General features: G+C 53.6%; 3 protein-coding genes across 9 annotated transcripts in view; 1 reads left to right on the top strand and 2 right to left on the bottom strand.

Annotated features, from left to right (window-relative positions):
- The window catches only part of EIF4E2 (eukaryotic translation initiation factor 4E family member 2), a 32,865-nt gene extending 32,707 nt beyond the window's left edge, over positions 1-158 (bottom strand). For all 7 annotated transcript variants that reach the window (XR_010149921.1, XR_010149922.1, XR_010149924.1 and 4 more), the window contains exon 1: positions 67-158. Coding sequence is in view for 4 of the 7 variants with exons in the window: in XM_009444560.4 (XP_009442835.1) it covers positions 67-86 (20 nt within the window). In the remaining 3 variants the exon portion in view is untranslated. The remainder of the gene's footprint in view (positions 1-66) is intronic.
- A 684-nt stretch (positions 159-842) lies between these two features.
- On the top strand, positions 843-2,742 carry TIGD1 (tigger transposable element derived 1). Its single transcript, XM_016950710.3, has one exon. It carries the CDS (start codon positions 928-930, stop codon positions 2,701-2,703), a length of 1,776 nt encoding a protein of 591 aa, XP_016806199.1. The 5' UTR covers positions 843-927; the 3' UTR covers positions 2,704-2,742.
- A 2,354-nt stretch (positions 2,743-5,096) lies between these two features.
- CHRNG (cholinergic receptor nicotinic gamma subunit) lies at positions 5,097-11,109 on the bottom strand. The gene is made up of 12 exons (XM_526063.9): positions 10,999-11,109; positions 10,670-10,809; positions 10,376-10,420; positions 10,090-10,199; positions 9,278-9,433; positions 8,288-8,385; positions 7,726-7,926; positions 7,419-7,533; positions 7,112-7,226; positions 6,231-6,444; positions 5,909-6,039; positions 5,097-5,270 (listed from the first exon to the last, which is right to left on the bottom strand). Exons 1-12 carry the CDS (start codon positions 11,051-11,053, stop codon positions 5,097-5,099), a joined length of 1,554 nt encoding a protein of 517 aa, XP_526063.1. The 5' UTR covers positions 11,054-11,109.
- Positions 11,110-13,763: the final 2,654 nt, after the last annotated feature.

Raw genomic sequence — 13,763 nt, 5'->3', positions numbered from 1 at the left:
CAGCGGGGGCGGGCGCGGGGGAACTGTTCGGGGAAGGGGCCCCGGGGGCGGCCACGAGCCACTCACGCGTCGAACTTGTTGTTCATCCTCTCGCCGCCGCTGTCGCCACTGCCTCAGGGAGTGACTTCCGCTCCACCGGGTCCCTCAGCCTTGGGCCCGGGTACTTCCGGTTTTGCGCGGGGCGCAGCGGAACGTCGGCGCGCAGGCCCGGTTTGGAAGCGGCTATCTCGGGACGCCAGCCCAGGGCGGCTGCGCAGAGGGCTGGACTCAGCGGCGGAGCTGGCTGCTGGCCTCAGTTCTGTCTCTGTCCAGGTCCTTGTGACCCGCCCGCTCTCCTAAGGGAGCGTGTCCTGGCCCCCTCCCGCAGCGGCTCGGAAAAAAGGCAGCACCGCGTCGTTGACAGCGCGGGCTCTGGACTCGCTGCTTGGTAAAAACCTTCCTCTTCCTCCAGTGCGGGACGCACTCTCTGGTATCTCTCTTGACCTCCCGGAGGCTTTCCTTTGTCGGGGGGGCGCCACTGTACTATGGCATACCTCGTTTTATTACGCTTCGCAGATAGGGCTTTCTGAAAACAAATGGAGGGTTTGTGGCAGCCCTGAGTCCAGCAATTGTATCAGCGCCATTTTTCCAACAGCATGTGCTCACTTCGTGTCTCTGTGTTACATTTTGGTAATTCTCAAAATATTTCAAACTTTTTCATGATTTCTGTGTCTGTTATGGTGATCTATGATCAGTGATCTTTGATGTTGCTATTGTCATTGTTTTGGGGTGCCACATACAGCGTCTTTTATAAGACGTGGAACTTAATGTTGTGTGTGTTCTAACTGCTCCACCCACAGACTGTTCCCCATCTCTCTCCCTCTTCTTGGGCTTCCCTATTCCCTGAGACATAACAATATTGAGATTAGGCGAATTAATAACTCTGCAATGGCCTCTAAGTGCTCAAGTGAAAGGAAGAGTCGCACATCTCTCACTTTAAATCAAAAACTAGAAATGATTAAACTGAGTGAGGAAGGTATGTCAAAAGCCGAGATAGGCCGAAGGCTAGGCCTCCTGCGGCAAACAGTTAGCCAAGTTGTAAATGCAAAGGAAAAGTTCTTGAAGGAAGTTAAAAGTGCTACTCCAATGAACACACGAATGATAAGAAAGCGAAACAGCCTTATTGCTGATATGGAGAAAGTTTTAGTGGTCTGGATAGAAGATCAGACCAGCCGCAACATTCCCTTAAGCCAAAGCCTAATCCAGAACAAAGCCCTAACTCTCTTCAACTCTATGAAAGCTGAGAGAGGTGTGGAAGCCGCAGAAGAAAAATTTGAAGCTAGCAGAGGTTGGTTCATGAGGTTTAAGGAAAGAAGCCATTTCCATAACATAAAAGCACAAGGTGAAGCGGCAAGTGCTGATGTAGAAGCTGCAGCAAGTTATCCAGAAGCTTTAGCTAAGATCATTGACGAAGGTGGCTACACTAAACAACAGATTTTCAATGTCGATGAAACAGCCTTCTATTGGAAGAAGATGCCATCTAGAACTTTCATAGCTAGAGAGGAGAAGTCAGTGCCTGGCTTCAAAGCTTCAAAGGACAGGCTGACTCTCTTGTTAGGGGCTAATGCAGCTGGTGATTTTAAGTTGAAGCCAATGCTTATTTACCATTCTGAAAATCCTAGGGCCCTTAAGAATTATACTAAATCTACTCTACCCGTGCTATATAAATGGAACAGCAAAGCCCGGATGACAGCACATCTGTTTACAGCATGGTTTACTGACTATTTTAAACCCACTGTTGAGACCTACTGCTCAGAAAAGAAGATTCCTTTCAAAATATTACTGATCATTGACAATGCCCCTAGTCATCCAAGAGCTCTGATGGAGATATACGAGGAGATTAATGTTGTTTTCATGCCTGCTAACACAACATCCATTCTGCAGCCCATGGATCAAGGGGTAATTTCGACCTTCAAGTCTTATTATTTGAGAAATACATTTCATAAGGCTCTAGCTGCCATGGATAGTGATGTCTCTGATGGATCTGGGCAAAGCAAATTGAAAACCTTCTGGAAAGGATTCACCATTTTAGATGCCATTAAAAACATTCGTGATTCATGGGAGGAGGTCAAATTGTCAACATTAACAGGAGTTTGGAAGAAGTTGATTCCCACCCTCATTGATGACTATGAGGGGTTCAAGACTTCAGTGGAGGAAGTAAGTGCAGATGTGGTGGAAATAGCAAAAGAACTAGAATTAGAAGTAGAGCCTGAAGATGTAACTGAATTGCTGCAATCTCATGATAAAACTTTAACAGATGAGGAGTTGTTTCTTATGGATGCGCAAAGAAAGTGGTTTCTTGAGATGGAATCTACACCTGGTGAAGACGCTGTGAACATTGTTGAAATGACAACAAAGGATTTAGAATATTACATAAACTTAGTTGATAAAGCAGCAGCAGGGTTTGAGAGGATTGACTCCAATTTTGAAAGAAGCTCTACTGTGGGCAAAATGCTATCAAACAGCATCGCATGTTATAGAGAAATCTTTCATGAAAGGAAGAGTCAACTGATGCGAAAAGCTTCACTGATGTCTTATTTTAGGAAATTGCCACAGCCACCCCAACCTTCAGCAGCCACCACCCTGACCAGTCAGCAACCATCAACCTCGAGGCAAGACCCTCCACCAGCAAAAAGAGTACGACTCACCGAAGGCTCAGATTGATGATCAGCATTTTTTAGCAATAAAGTATTTTTAAATTTAGGTATGTATATTGTTTTATTAGACAATGCTATTGCACTCTTGCTGGTCTACAGTATAGTGTAAACATAACTTTTATATGCATTGGGAAACCAAAAACATTCATGTGACTTGCTTTCTTGTGTTGGTCTGGAACTGAACCTGCAATGTCTTTGAGGTATGCCTCGACCTACCTCCTTAGGTTGCTGTATGGATCCCATGAGACAGTAACCTATAGTAATGGCAGCTAATGTTAACATTTGAGTGTTTATTGTGTACAAGGAGCTAATCCTCTGCCCTCTGAGGCTTTCAGAGAGGTTGAGAGACTTGTGCCAGATACACAACTAGTAAGGGGCTGGTGGGAACCGGAAATGGCCCCACTGTTGTCAGATTCCCTCCCTGATTGAAGTTCTCCCCCACTCTCCCTAACTCCTCTAGTTCTCTATAGTTCTGACTCTGCTCTTGCTTCAAACACACTGTGCATGCACAGACACAGACTCACACTGGAGTAAATAATATGAACTTGCTGGTGATTGAATCCCAAAGACAGCAATCCTGTGCTTGGAGGGAGGGCATATTTCCAAGGTCCCCTCCTGCCAGTATATCCTGTTGTCAGGCCTTTATGTGGCACTTTCACTTTTCTTTTTTCAGTTTTGTAATTTTTTTTTTTTTTTTGAGACAGGGTCTTACTGTGTCATCAGGCTGGAGTGCAGTCACATGATCACAGCTCACTGCAGCCTAGACCTCCTGGGCTCAAGCGATCCTCCCACCTCAGCCTCCCGAGTAACTGGGACTACAGGCATGCATCACCACGCCCAGCTAAGTTTTGTATTTTTTGGTAGAGACCGGGTGTCCCCATGTTGCCCAGGCTGGGTTCCTGGGTTCGTGGGCTCCTGAGCTCAAGCAGTCTGCCCACCTTGTCCTCCCAAGGTGCTGGGATTGCAGGTGTGAGCCACCACACCTGGCCAGGAATGGATTATTTTTTGCACCTTATTTACAGATGAGGGAACAGCCTCAGGGAGCATAGGTGACTTGCCCAAGGGTGTCCCCTGGTTACCAGCCAAACTCGTGTGCTGGCTGTAATCTCAGAGCAGGACCTTGCCTCTCCCCCAGGAAGACCCCAGCTTATTGCCTTACTACCTGATTAGTGGGGTCAAGGGAGGCCAGTCAAAGTCTCCTCCTGGAATGAAGAGCTCAGTGGCTCTCTGTTAACTCCACACCTCCTCTTGCCTAGCTCTTCCTTGTCTTAACCATCCTTTGGGAAGAAGGGCCTGTTTTTCAGGCCGTAGAATCTTAGAGTGTCAGATTGAGTCAGAGTCAGGAATTCTGGACTTCAAACCTTGTTTAACCACCACTGTTGTGTGGAGTCCCGCTTACTCTAGGCTCAATTTGCCTACATAACATGGGGAATAATGACTGTTGCTTGTCCATACTGCTGTGAGGAGCTCTTAATTAAAAAGGAGGCCAGGTACAGTGGCTTATGCCTGTAATACCAAGACTCAAGTGGGAGGATCACTTGAGCTCAGGAGTTCAAGACCAACCTAGGCAACATAGCAAAACCTCATCTCTACTAAAAATTTAAAAGTAGCTGGGTGTAGTGGTGCATGCCTGTGGTGCCAGCTACTTGGGAGGCTGAGGCAGGAGCATTGCTTGAGCCCTGGAGGTTGAGGCTGCAATGAGCCGTGATCATGCCACTCCACTCCAACTTGCATGACAAGAGTGAGGCTCTATCTCAAAACTAAACAAAACAACAACAACACATCAAAAACTAAAAAAAAAAAAAAAAGGATTACAAAACTCAGGAAATCGTCTTGTGGTCAGTGGCAGAAAAATGCGCATGAATGGAAAGGCCACTGGGGCTGTTGAGAATTGGGTGCTTATTGTACCCAGAAGGCACGGGGGGGAGATGCCAGCTGGCATGGGCTGCTGCCCTGCTTTGGAGAGAGCATCGGCTGCTACTCTTCACACCTCTCGTGACTGCCCTCTTTCAGGGAGAACTTGTAAAAGGGGAGCCAGTCCCAAGCCCGAAGGTATTATACAAAACAGTCCTTCGGGCTTCAGACTGATGGGAATGAATAATGCTTTGCCTAAGTGAGGGGAGTGCACTGAGTGGAGGAGTGGCTGGTGCCAGGATGTGCTAGCCAATCCTGCGTGTGTGCTGACTGCAGCAGGACACTCTAACCACAGCCCACCCCCAGCCACTCCCGGACTCCAGCTCAGACTCTTTTCCCAGCTTTTCTCAGGGCTGTTTGGCTCACACAGCCCTGAAAGGCACTTCCCAAAGAGCACACTTAGGACCTCAGTAGGAGAACGTGGCTGATAAGACTCAGTGTGACCCACGTGTGTGACTCCCACATGCCCCGCAGTGGTTGGTTGGCTCAGTCTGGTGAGGGCAGGTAGGGGCGTGGATCTCCAGGGAATGGCAGGGCCGGCACCCGGTTGTAGTGGGCCATGAGGAAGATGCCAGCTGTGCCACAGACGAAGAGCGAGAGCATGGCCAGGAAGCAGACGCGGTCCAGCACTCGGCCCACCAGGAACCACTCCTCATTCCCCTGAGGGTGGGAGGCAGGTGTGGGATAACCAGCGGCGGCACCAGGTCTTCCCTGGGTCCTGTTCTCATCTTGGGCTTCCAGCAGGCCCATGTCTCCATTTCCTGGGGCCCTTCTTACCTATGTCCAGGTCCCAACTGGTGGCTAATTCCATGGCCCCCTGGCCCTGAGGTGCCCCCCCGCCCCTGTTCCTTTTTCTTTCTTTCTTTCTTTCTTTCTTTTTTTTTTTTTTTTGAGACAGAGTCTCACGTCTCACTCTTTCACCCAGGCCAGAGTGCAGTGGTGCGATCTTGGCTTGGCTCACTGCAACCTCCGCCTCCCAGGTTCAAGCAATTCTCCTGCCTCAGCCTCCTGAGTAGCTGGGAATACAGGTGCCCGCCACCACACCCAGCTAATTTTTGGTATTTTTGGTAGAGATAGGGTTTTGCCATGTTGGCCAGGCTGGTCTCAAACTCCTGACCTCAGGTGATCCACTCGCCTCGGCCTCCCAAAGTACTGGGATTACAGATGTGAGCCACTGCACCCGGCCTCCTGTTTTTCCATTCCACTGCCCTATCTTGGCAACCCCACTCATCCTGTCTCTATCACGGTTCCAAGCCCAGGTACTCACTCCACCTCCACCCCACCCTGACTCAGCTTACATTGTCAAAGTGACTCTGCTGGTGCCGGGCACAGGCAATGAGGTTGCAGGCTTCCACACAGGCCTGGATGGCTGGGGCAGCCTGCTTCAGGCTGCCACAGAACTGGCTCGGCCCTAACTCCGGGCCTTTCTCTGATAAAGAGAAAGGATAAGGTTTGGGAGTAGAATGGAGGAGAAACAGGCAGAGAAGATGGCTTCTCCTTAGGGACCCCAGCTCCTCTCTCCCTGACCTGGGCACTTCTCCAGCACTCATCTGCTGTGCCTGGCTCCCCAGCTGGGGTCCCAGGGGAGGACTGTCCCCAGGCACACCTGCTGTGTCTCACCTAGCTTCTCCAGCGCTGCCGCCACCAGCCCTTGCCGCTGCCACTGCTGGAAGAGGAGTTCACTGCGAGGCAGGCAGAGGGCCACCTCCTCCCCAGTTGTGATCGACCATCCCGAGGAGCCATTCTGTAGCCGGGACTGGGTGTCCTGCACAGTTGCTGGGGCCAGCGGGCGAACGTGCATCCTCAGCAGCTGGGGCAAGAGCCTCAGGAACACCTAGAGAGGGGGTGGCTTCACTAGGGCAGCAGGCCGAGCTTCAGAGCAGAAGCCAGAGGTTGGCGTGAAGGGCTTGTGCTGCTAGGGACCATGGAGGCAGCATACCGGGGCAGTGACGTGGCCTTGGTAAAGCTTTCTATACTGGACACGAGCCTGGGTCCCCAAACTTCAGTGCACATCAGAATCACCAGGGCACTTGTTACAAACACAGATTCCTGCCCCTAGCCCTCATGCTATTCTGGCCTAGAATGCCTGGGGCAGGCCTGGGAATCTGCATGTGCAACAAGGGCCCAAGCTGAAGGCTGCAGGTGGGCTACAGATCACACAGACTGGAATCAGACTGCCCTGGCAGACTCCTGCTTTTTCGACTTTGTAGTGCACTTTCTTGGACAGGTTACTTAACCTCTCTGCGCCTCAACGTCCTCATCTGTAATTGGAGGTGATATGGGTTTTATGAAGATGAAATACATTAACATTTGTAATATCCCGGGCACCTAGGAAGCAATTTCATTCCTGTATTACTGTAATCGATTTTGGTCCATGCTTCCAGATACACCCAGGATGGGTGTGCTGTGGAATGCCACAGGTGAGTACGGCCAGGGCGTGCGAGAGGGAGGCGTAGGGGAGCGGGCAGCGGGATGTTGAAGTGGGCAGGGAGGGTCCTTGCCTTGCGGACCCCTCGGGCCATGGAGTGTGTGTGTGGAGACCGCAAGGAGACATTGAGCACAACCACAGCATTCACGACAATGAGGATGGTTACCACCAGGAGGAAGGTCAGGTACCTGTCGGGTGGGGTGGGCAGGAGCTGGCAGCCCACACCATGATGCCACCCCCACCCTTAGTGGCTGCCCCCCTCAGGCCTCCTGAATTGAGGATGGGGGGGTGGATGGAGGGCAAGAGGGCAATGCAGGAGGCCATCATGCTCCCAAGAAGGGAGAGTGGGATAGGCGGGTGGACATGAAGATCAGCCTTACTTGCTGATGAGTGGCACCGCCTGGGAGGTTTCAGGCACCTTCTTGGCCACAAGGAAGAGGAAGACAGTCTGGGCCAGGAGCACGTTGATGGCGACGGTACACTTCTGGCCCCCAGCTACCCGTGACCGAGAGGCGCTCAGAGCAGGTTCCTACCTCCCCCACCCACAGAGGAACCCCTTACCCCAGAAGTAGCCCGCTGCCTCTGTCCTGGGTCGTAATGCCACTCTGTTCCCCAGGCAGGGCCCACCCCGGCCTCCCAGGTGTCCCCTGTGCTACTGGATGGCTCCTTCCCATAGGCTCCAGGTACCCTTGGCAGGAAGGAAGTAGATGAGGATGGCGACAGAGGAGATGAGCACACAGGGGGCGATGATGTTGATGACGTAGAAGAGGGGCTTGCGCTGGATGAGCAGGTAGAACACCACCTTCTGGTGGCCTGCTTCCTGGGCTGGCGCCGCTGGGTCCAGGAGCATCTTGGCTGGTCGGTGCTGGATGGCCCACTCCCCATTCTCTGCGGGCAGGCAGGCAGGCAGGAGTGGGCACAGGAAGTGTGAGCTAGGCAGATCCCTGCAGCCGAGTGACCCAGCTGCAAGGGCAGCATGTGCCCTAAGGAGCACCAGCAGGGGAGGCACCCTTGAGGGACAGAAGTGGGGTGGGAGATTGGATGCTCGAGCCTCTTGTAAAGTTGGAGTCATTATCATGAGGAAAGTCAGAGCTTTGTTGGACGTTTTAAAAAGCATATTTTATGGTTTGCTGTAGTTTTCATTTTGAGTTACATGGGAGGGATTTGACCTTGGTCCAGCCTTGACCACAGCTGGGTCCAGCAGGAGCCCTGGATGAGGCTGCCTGGGGAGCCCTTGGGTGGGGGTTACCTGTGAAGGCCTCAGGGTCAATGAAAATCCACTCAATGGTCTGGCCATCTTCCTGACTCAGCTGCAGATCAATCTCATTGGTGCTGTAAGTCTGGGACCTGGGAGTCACCGAGGAAAGAGGCTAAATGTGAGCGGGTAGACCTGCCACGACTGCATGGGGATGACCTTCTGGGGACAAGTGTGGGCAGCTTTTCTTCAACAAAATGCAGCCCCACGCTTCTGAGTTCTCTATAAAACCCCACTGGTGAGATATGGAGAGCAGGAGGACCTAGGGCTCTTTGGGGTCAGGAAGATGGAGTTGAAGGCCCAGGAGGCTGCAGGGCCCTCACCTGGCTGATGGGCCCAGGGTCACTCTGCATTTGTCTCTCCCACTGCTGTCTGGCAGGAGGGGCTGATGATGGCAATGTAGAAAATACATGCCTACCTGAGGAGGGCCCCTGTGTCTACAGAGGGGAGTCTCCCTGCCAGCTTTGCTCATGGAAAGACTGCTCCTCTAAGATACAGGAGAACCCTCCCCCGGGCCCTCCTCCCCACACTTAGGTTTGAGGAAACAGACCCAGAGACCCCCAGGGTGGCTTGGTTGCATACATGCTTCCGCTGGATTCCCTGCCAGGGCCCCTCTCTCACAGGACAGCCCTGCCTCCCTGTGGGCCTGGAGTGTGCAGTGGTTTCGTGTGTGCGCAGACACGCATCTTGTGTGCATGTGTGCCTTCTCACCCACGCACCCCAGGCGTGAATGTCTCCCCTTGGGGCACAGGCGAGGAAACTGAGGCAGTAAAGGATGAGTGAGGGGACTCGGGCTTAGCAGGGAGAGCTTGGGCACCTTCAGGTGTCTTAGCCTGAGATGGGCACAGAGGCCCAGGGGAGATGGAGCCAGGCCTCTAGGTGCTGCCAGAGCCAAGGCCAGAAGCCTTGCCCAGGCCTTACCCCACCACTGCCCAGGCCCCTCTGAGAGCAGCTCTCTTAATCCTCCCCAATAAATGGCCTCACTGGAAGATAAGGGAGCAGTTCTGCCAGTCGAAGGGGAAGTAGGTGACTGAGATAGAGCAGGCGGAACGGAAGATTGCAGGCGGCAGCCAGTAGATACAGCCGTCAGGGGACACGAGCACATTGCAGTAGAGGGCCACCTCGAAGACACCGTCCACGCTGTATGCACAGAACAGGCCAGGCCACGAGGCTGTGGACTCAGCCCCCGACACCCCAGCCCCAGACCAGCCCCTGTGCCCCATGTGGATAGGGGCCTGGGGACACCAGTCCCTACCAGCCTGTCACCCCCTGACTGGTTCCCACCTGGACCACTAGGTCCCCCCAGCAATCCTCCTGCCACCCCCTGCCCCAGACAGACTTCCTCAGGCACCACCTCCTAATTTCTGCTTATCTTTCTCTCTCTTGTTTTAATAATAATAATAATAATAATAGTCATAATAGCGACTAACATGTTAAGTCCACACCATGTGCCAGCCCCCGAGTGATGCACTTTTCATGCCTGTCTTGTTGACTCTCGCCAGCTTCTATAGGACCCGTCAGTGGCCCCACGTTACAGGGAAGGGAGCAGCCCACCCAGGTGGCCCAGCCCAGAGGAGATGGAGCCTGGTGTAGGGTCTGGTCTGCTGGCCCTGGGGTCAGAGGGCATACCCAGGGCCCTGCCCTTGGCACCTGCTCCATCCAGTTCTTCCCTAGCCCCACAGGTGCCCGATTTGCACCCTCTGCTCATCTTTCTCTTTTCCCAGAGCCCCTTGTTCTGCTGGGCCCAGACCCTGTGTCCTTTGTCCCCCACACCCCTGCCTGCACCCCCTCCTCACTTGTTCTCCAGCACGATATCCGGCCGCCACACCATGGTGGACGGCACCCTCAGCACCCACAGGCCTTCGTAGTCTCGCGGATCCCAGCGCAGGCGATAGTCGCACCACTGCTGCAGGGGGAGGGGCAGTTGCTAGGCCTCTGCCCTCTGCTGCACCACACCCCTAGGAGTGGGCATCCAGCCCAAGAGGACAGAAGAGGCAGGAACGGGGCAGGCAACTCTCAGGAGGCCTTGGGGTGGTGGGGTGGGACCCCTGATGGAAGCAGGGTAGCAGGGTGGCCTCTTACCATCTCTATCCAGACATTGGTGGTGAGGGCTTCCTCTCGCTCGTTCTGGGGGTGCAAGGGTGTAATATGGAGGGCTCAGCCCCCAACTTCACTGCCAGTCCCCACAGGCCACCAATGGGGCCAAGCATCCCCCAGCCTCTTGATAGTACTCCCCCCACAACCATGGGAGTTTTCCAGACCCCAGCCTGTCCGCTTTAGGGCCCTCCAACCTCTTGGTGGCTGGAGCCGCCCCATGCTATCCCCAGCAGGTCCCAGGGCCTGGTGCGCTGACCCCTCCTCCGTCCTGCGGCTTACCAGGGAGATGAGGTTGGTGAGGGTTAGCTTCAGGCTGACATTGACCACATCCGAGTCTCGTTCCGCGGGCCGCAGGTTGGGGTCGTAGTTTTGCATCAGGTCTGCGAGCAGGCGCTCCTCCTGGTTCCGGCCCTGGGCCCCTGCAATAGACAGGCGTGAGCCTAGCAGGAGCTCGGAGGCGGAAAGAGCGGGGAGGCCCTGGGGGTGTGAAGTGGGAACTCAGGGAACTGGGTCCAGGGCAGGCCCCAATAGCCCTCAGACCCTCCATCCCCTGAGGCTGTGGACCCCAGCTCTGGGACTCCCCAGGCTGAGATTCCTTTGTGTCCCACCCAGGCAGACAGCCAGCAGCAGCAGGAGGAGCAGTGGCCCCTGGCCCCCATGCATGGTGCCTCAGCCCTCTGCAGTGACAGGGGTGGGACAACAGCTCCAAGGTCTGGGGCAGAGAGAGATGGGCTCTGGGTGTCATATAACAGCCTACACTCCCACCCCAGCCAGCCCAGCCAGCCCGGCCAGCCTGGCCCAGCCCCACCAGCTGTCTGACCACAGCCTTGTCAGCTGTTCCAGGATGGACACAATGCTGGGCTCAGGTTACCTGGGTGGGAGAGGGGAGACAGGGGCCCCGTCTGCCCCAAAAGAGACATCCACCTTCCAGCCCCAACTCGGGCTCAGTTGTCCCAGCCCCACCTCCATGTTCCACATGGGGGCCAAGGACAGCCAGGGCCAGCTGGGTGTGGTAGGGAAGGCAGGTCGCCGAGGAACCTGACAGCGGCTCCAGAGAGAGCTGAGGTGGACTCCCTCCTACTCCCTCCAGGGAGTCAGGATTTTGGTGGGTGTGAAGGCTGTTGGGTAGTAGGCATGTGAGGGTTTTTTTGTTTGTTTTTTGCTGGAGTGCAGTGGTGCGATCTTGGCTCACTACAACCTCCACTTTGATTCTTCTACTTCAGCCTTCTGAGTAGCTGGGACTACTGGCATGCGCCAACACGCCTGGCTAATTTTTTTTCTTCTTTTTTGTATTTTTAGTAGAGACGGGGTTTCACCATGTTGGCCAGGCCAGTCTTGAACTCCTGAACTCAAGTGATCCGCCCATCTTGGCCTGCCACTGGGCATCCCCCTCACTGTGCATCCCCCTCACTCGGCCTCCCCCTCACTCGGCATCCCCCTCACTCAGCATCCCTCTCCCTGAACTTCCCCCTCGCTGAGCTTCCCCCTCACTGGGCTTCCCTTTCCCTGAGCTTCCTCCTCTCTGAGCTTCCTCCTCCCTGAGCTTCCCCCTCCCTGGGCATCCCCCCCACTGAGCTTCTCTCTGTGTGGCCCACTTTTCCTGGAATTTACAAAGCCCTCGTTTCCTTCTCACTTCTGAGACCCTTGCCTTTCCATTTTGCCCTCTGGTCCACCTAGATGCAGTTTTCTTATCCTCTTTTGCAGACCAGTTTCTCTCCACCTCTTTACTCTCCTCCATGCCCACATTTTACCAAATTCAATGGCCTCCATGATCAGGAAGCACTGCCAAACAGTGGACCACCTGTCCCTGCATCCCCTACCCCCCACCCTCCTGTTTTCTCCCTTTCTCTCCTCTGGGAGAGACGGCCTAGAAGCCTTCTTGGTGTTCTCCGAAGGGTAAATCATCAATGAGGAATGGAAGTTTCTTGCAGGGGTTACGTGTGCAGGGACAGGACCCATTCAGAGAAAATCATCTGTAGAATTGTCTAACACTACTTCTCCTTTGCCACCCTCTGTTATAATGGCTGGTAGAGCAAGATACTCATTTCCTAGTCTCCCTTCAGATAGGCTAGCCATGTGATGTTTTGACCTGCGGGATGTCTACTGGAGCTTTATGGAAAAGTTGTTTTTTTTTTTTTTCTTTGAGATGGAGTTTCACTCTTGTCGCCAAGGCTGGAGTACAATGGCTTGATCTCAGCTCACTGCAACCTCTGCCTCCTGGGTTCAAGCGATTCTCTTGCCTCAGCCTCCTGAGTAGCTGGGATTACAGGCGGGCGCCACCACGCCCATCTAATTTTTGTATTTTTAGTAGAGAGGGGGTTTCACCATGTTCGTCAGGCTGGTCTTGAACTCTTGACCTCAGGTGATCCAGCCGCCTCAGCCTCCCAAAGTGCTGTGATTACAGGCGTGAGCCACTGTGCCCGGCCTATGGAAAAGTTTTGCTTCTTGATGAAAGGGGTCAGAAATGGCTGGCCCTTTTCTGCCTGAACATAGGTGCTAAGTGTGCAGCTGTGGCTGTCAGCTCACAAAGTGGGGCCAACAGGTCTGAGGACAGAAGCCAACTTGCCATGGAGGCAGGGCTGGGCAGATGGCAAAATGCCTGGGTCCCTGATGGCTTTGTTAGACAGCTGAGCCAACGTGATCACCTCCGCCTCCCTATTATTACTATGTGAGAAAAAGGAAACCTTATGTGTTTAAGCTAAAATTCTTTGAGCTTTCTGTTCCTCACAGGCCAGTGTATTACTGATTCGCTGTCCATTGAAAGAGAGAGGGTAGCCCTGTTGGTCTGGGGAGAGTAAGGAACACTCTCTGGCTTCCCGGAAAGCTGTGCCTGTGAGCATGGCTTCCTGGGGACAGAAGATGGAGTTCCATGTCAGTCAGAGTGGACCAGTCCTGACAGCACCACCATGCTGGGGGAGTGGGTGCCTCTGGTGGAAACTGTGGTGATCCTGGGAGCCTGTGCAGGAGGCACCCTCCCCCGGTTTTATGTGACATTTTGGGGTTGTCTTCTCTGGAAGTCCACAGCCACTTGAGCAGGGCCTAATAGAACTGAGGACTCACCTGGTGGTTGAACCAAGACCTGCTGCCAGCAGCGCCACCGTGAGGCAGAGAGAAGCAAAGACTGTGGCTGAGGGCCCTAGACTCTCATCTCTGTGCACAAGATGGACCCTCCCTGAGTTGATGGGCTATTCCTGGGGAAGTCTCAGACTTCCTGCTCACCTGACAGGTGTGAGAACAAACTGGCTTTCCTATTTAGACAGGACAATTAAAGATTTGTACCTTGAATTTTGTGAATAGTTCATGCTGGAAGGCAGAAGTTACTAGGGTCAGTTTTGGTTTTAAATGGTTTTTCTTTTTCCTTGGTTACATCTAA

Source organism: Pan troglodytes, chromosome 13 (assembly GCF_028858775.2).
Source record: "Pan troglodytes isolate AG18354 chromosome 13, NHGRI_mPanTro3-v2.0_pri, whole genome shotgun sequence".
Classification (NCBI taxonomy): Eukaryota; Metazoa; Chordata; class Mammalia; order Primates; family Hominidae; genus Pan; species Pan troglodytes.
This window is presented reverse-complemented; position numbering and strand designations above follow the sequence as displayed.

Coding starts and splice junctions, on each gene's coding strand:
- TIGD1 (XM_016950710.3), top strand. CDS start 928: ATGGCCTCTAAGTGCTCAAGTGAAAGGAAGAGTCGCACATCTCTCACT.
- CHRNG (XM_526063.9), bottom strand. CDS start 11,053: ATGCATGGGGGCCAGGGGCCACTGCTCCTCCTGCTGCTGCTGGCTGTC. Junction 10,810..10,998: donor GCTGCTGGCTGTCTGCCTGG/GTGGGACACAAA, acceptor TGTCTATTGCAG/GGGCCCAGGGCCGGAACCAG. Junction 7,227..7,418: donor GCGGTGCCACTCATCAGCAA/GTAAGGCTGATC, acceptor CCCACCCGACAG/GTACCTGACCTTCCTCCTGG.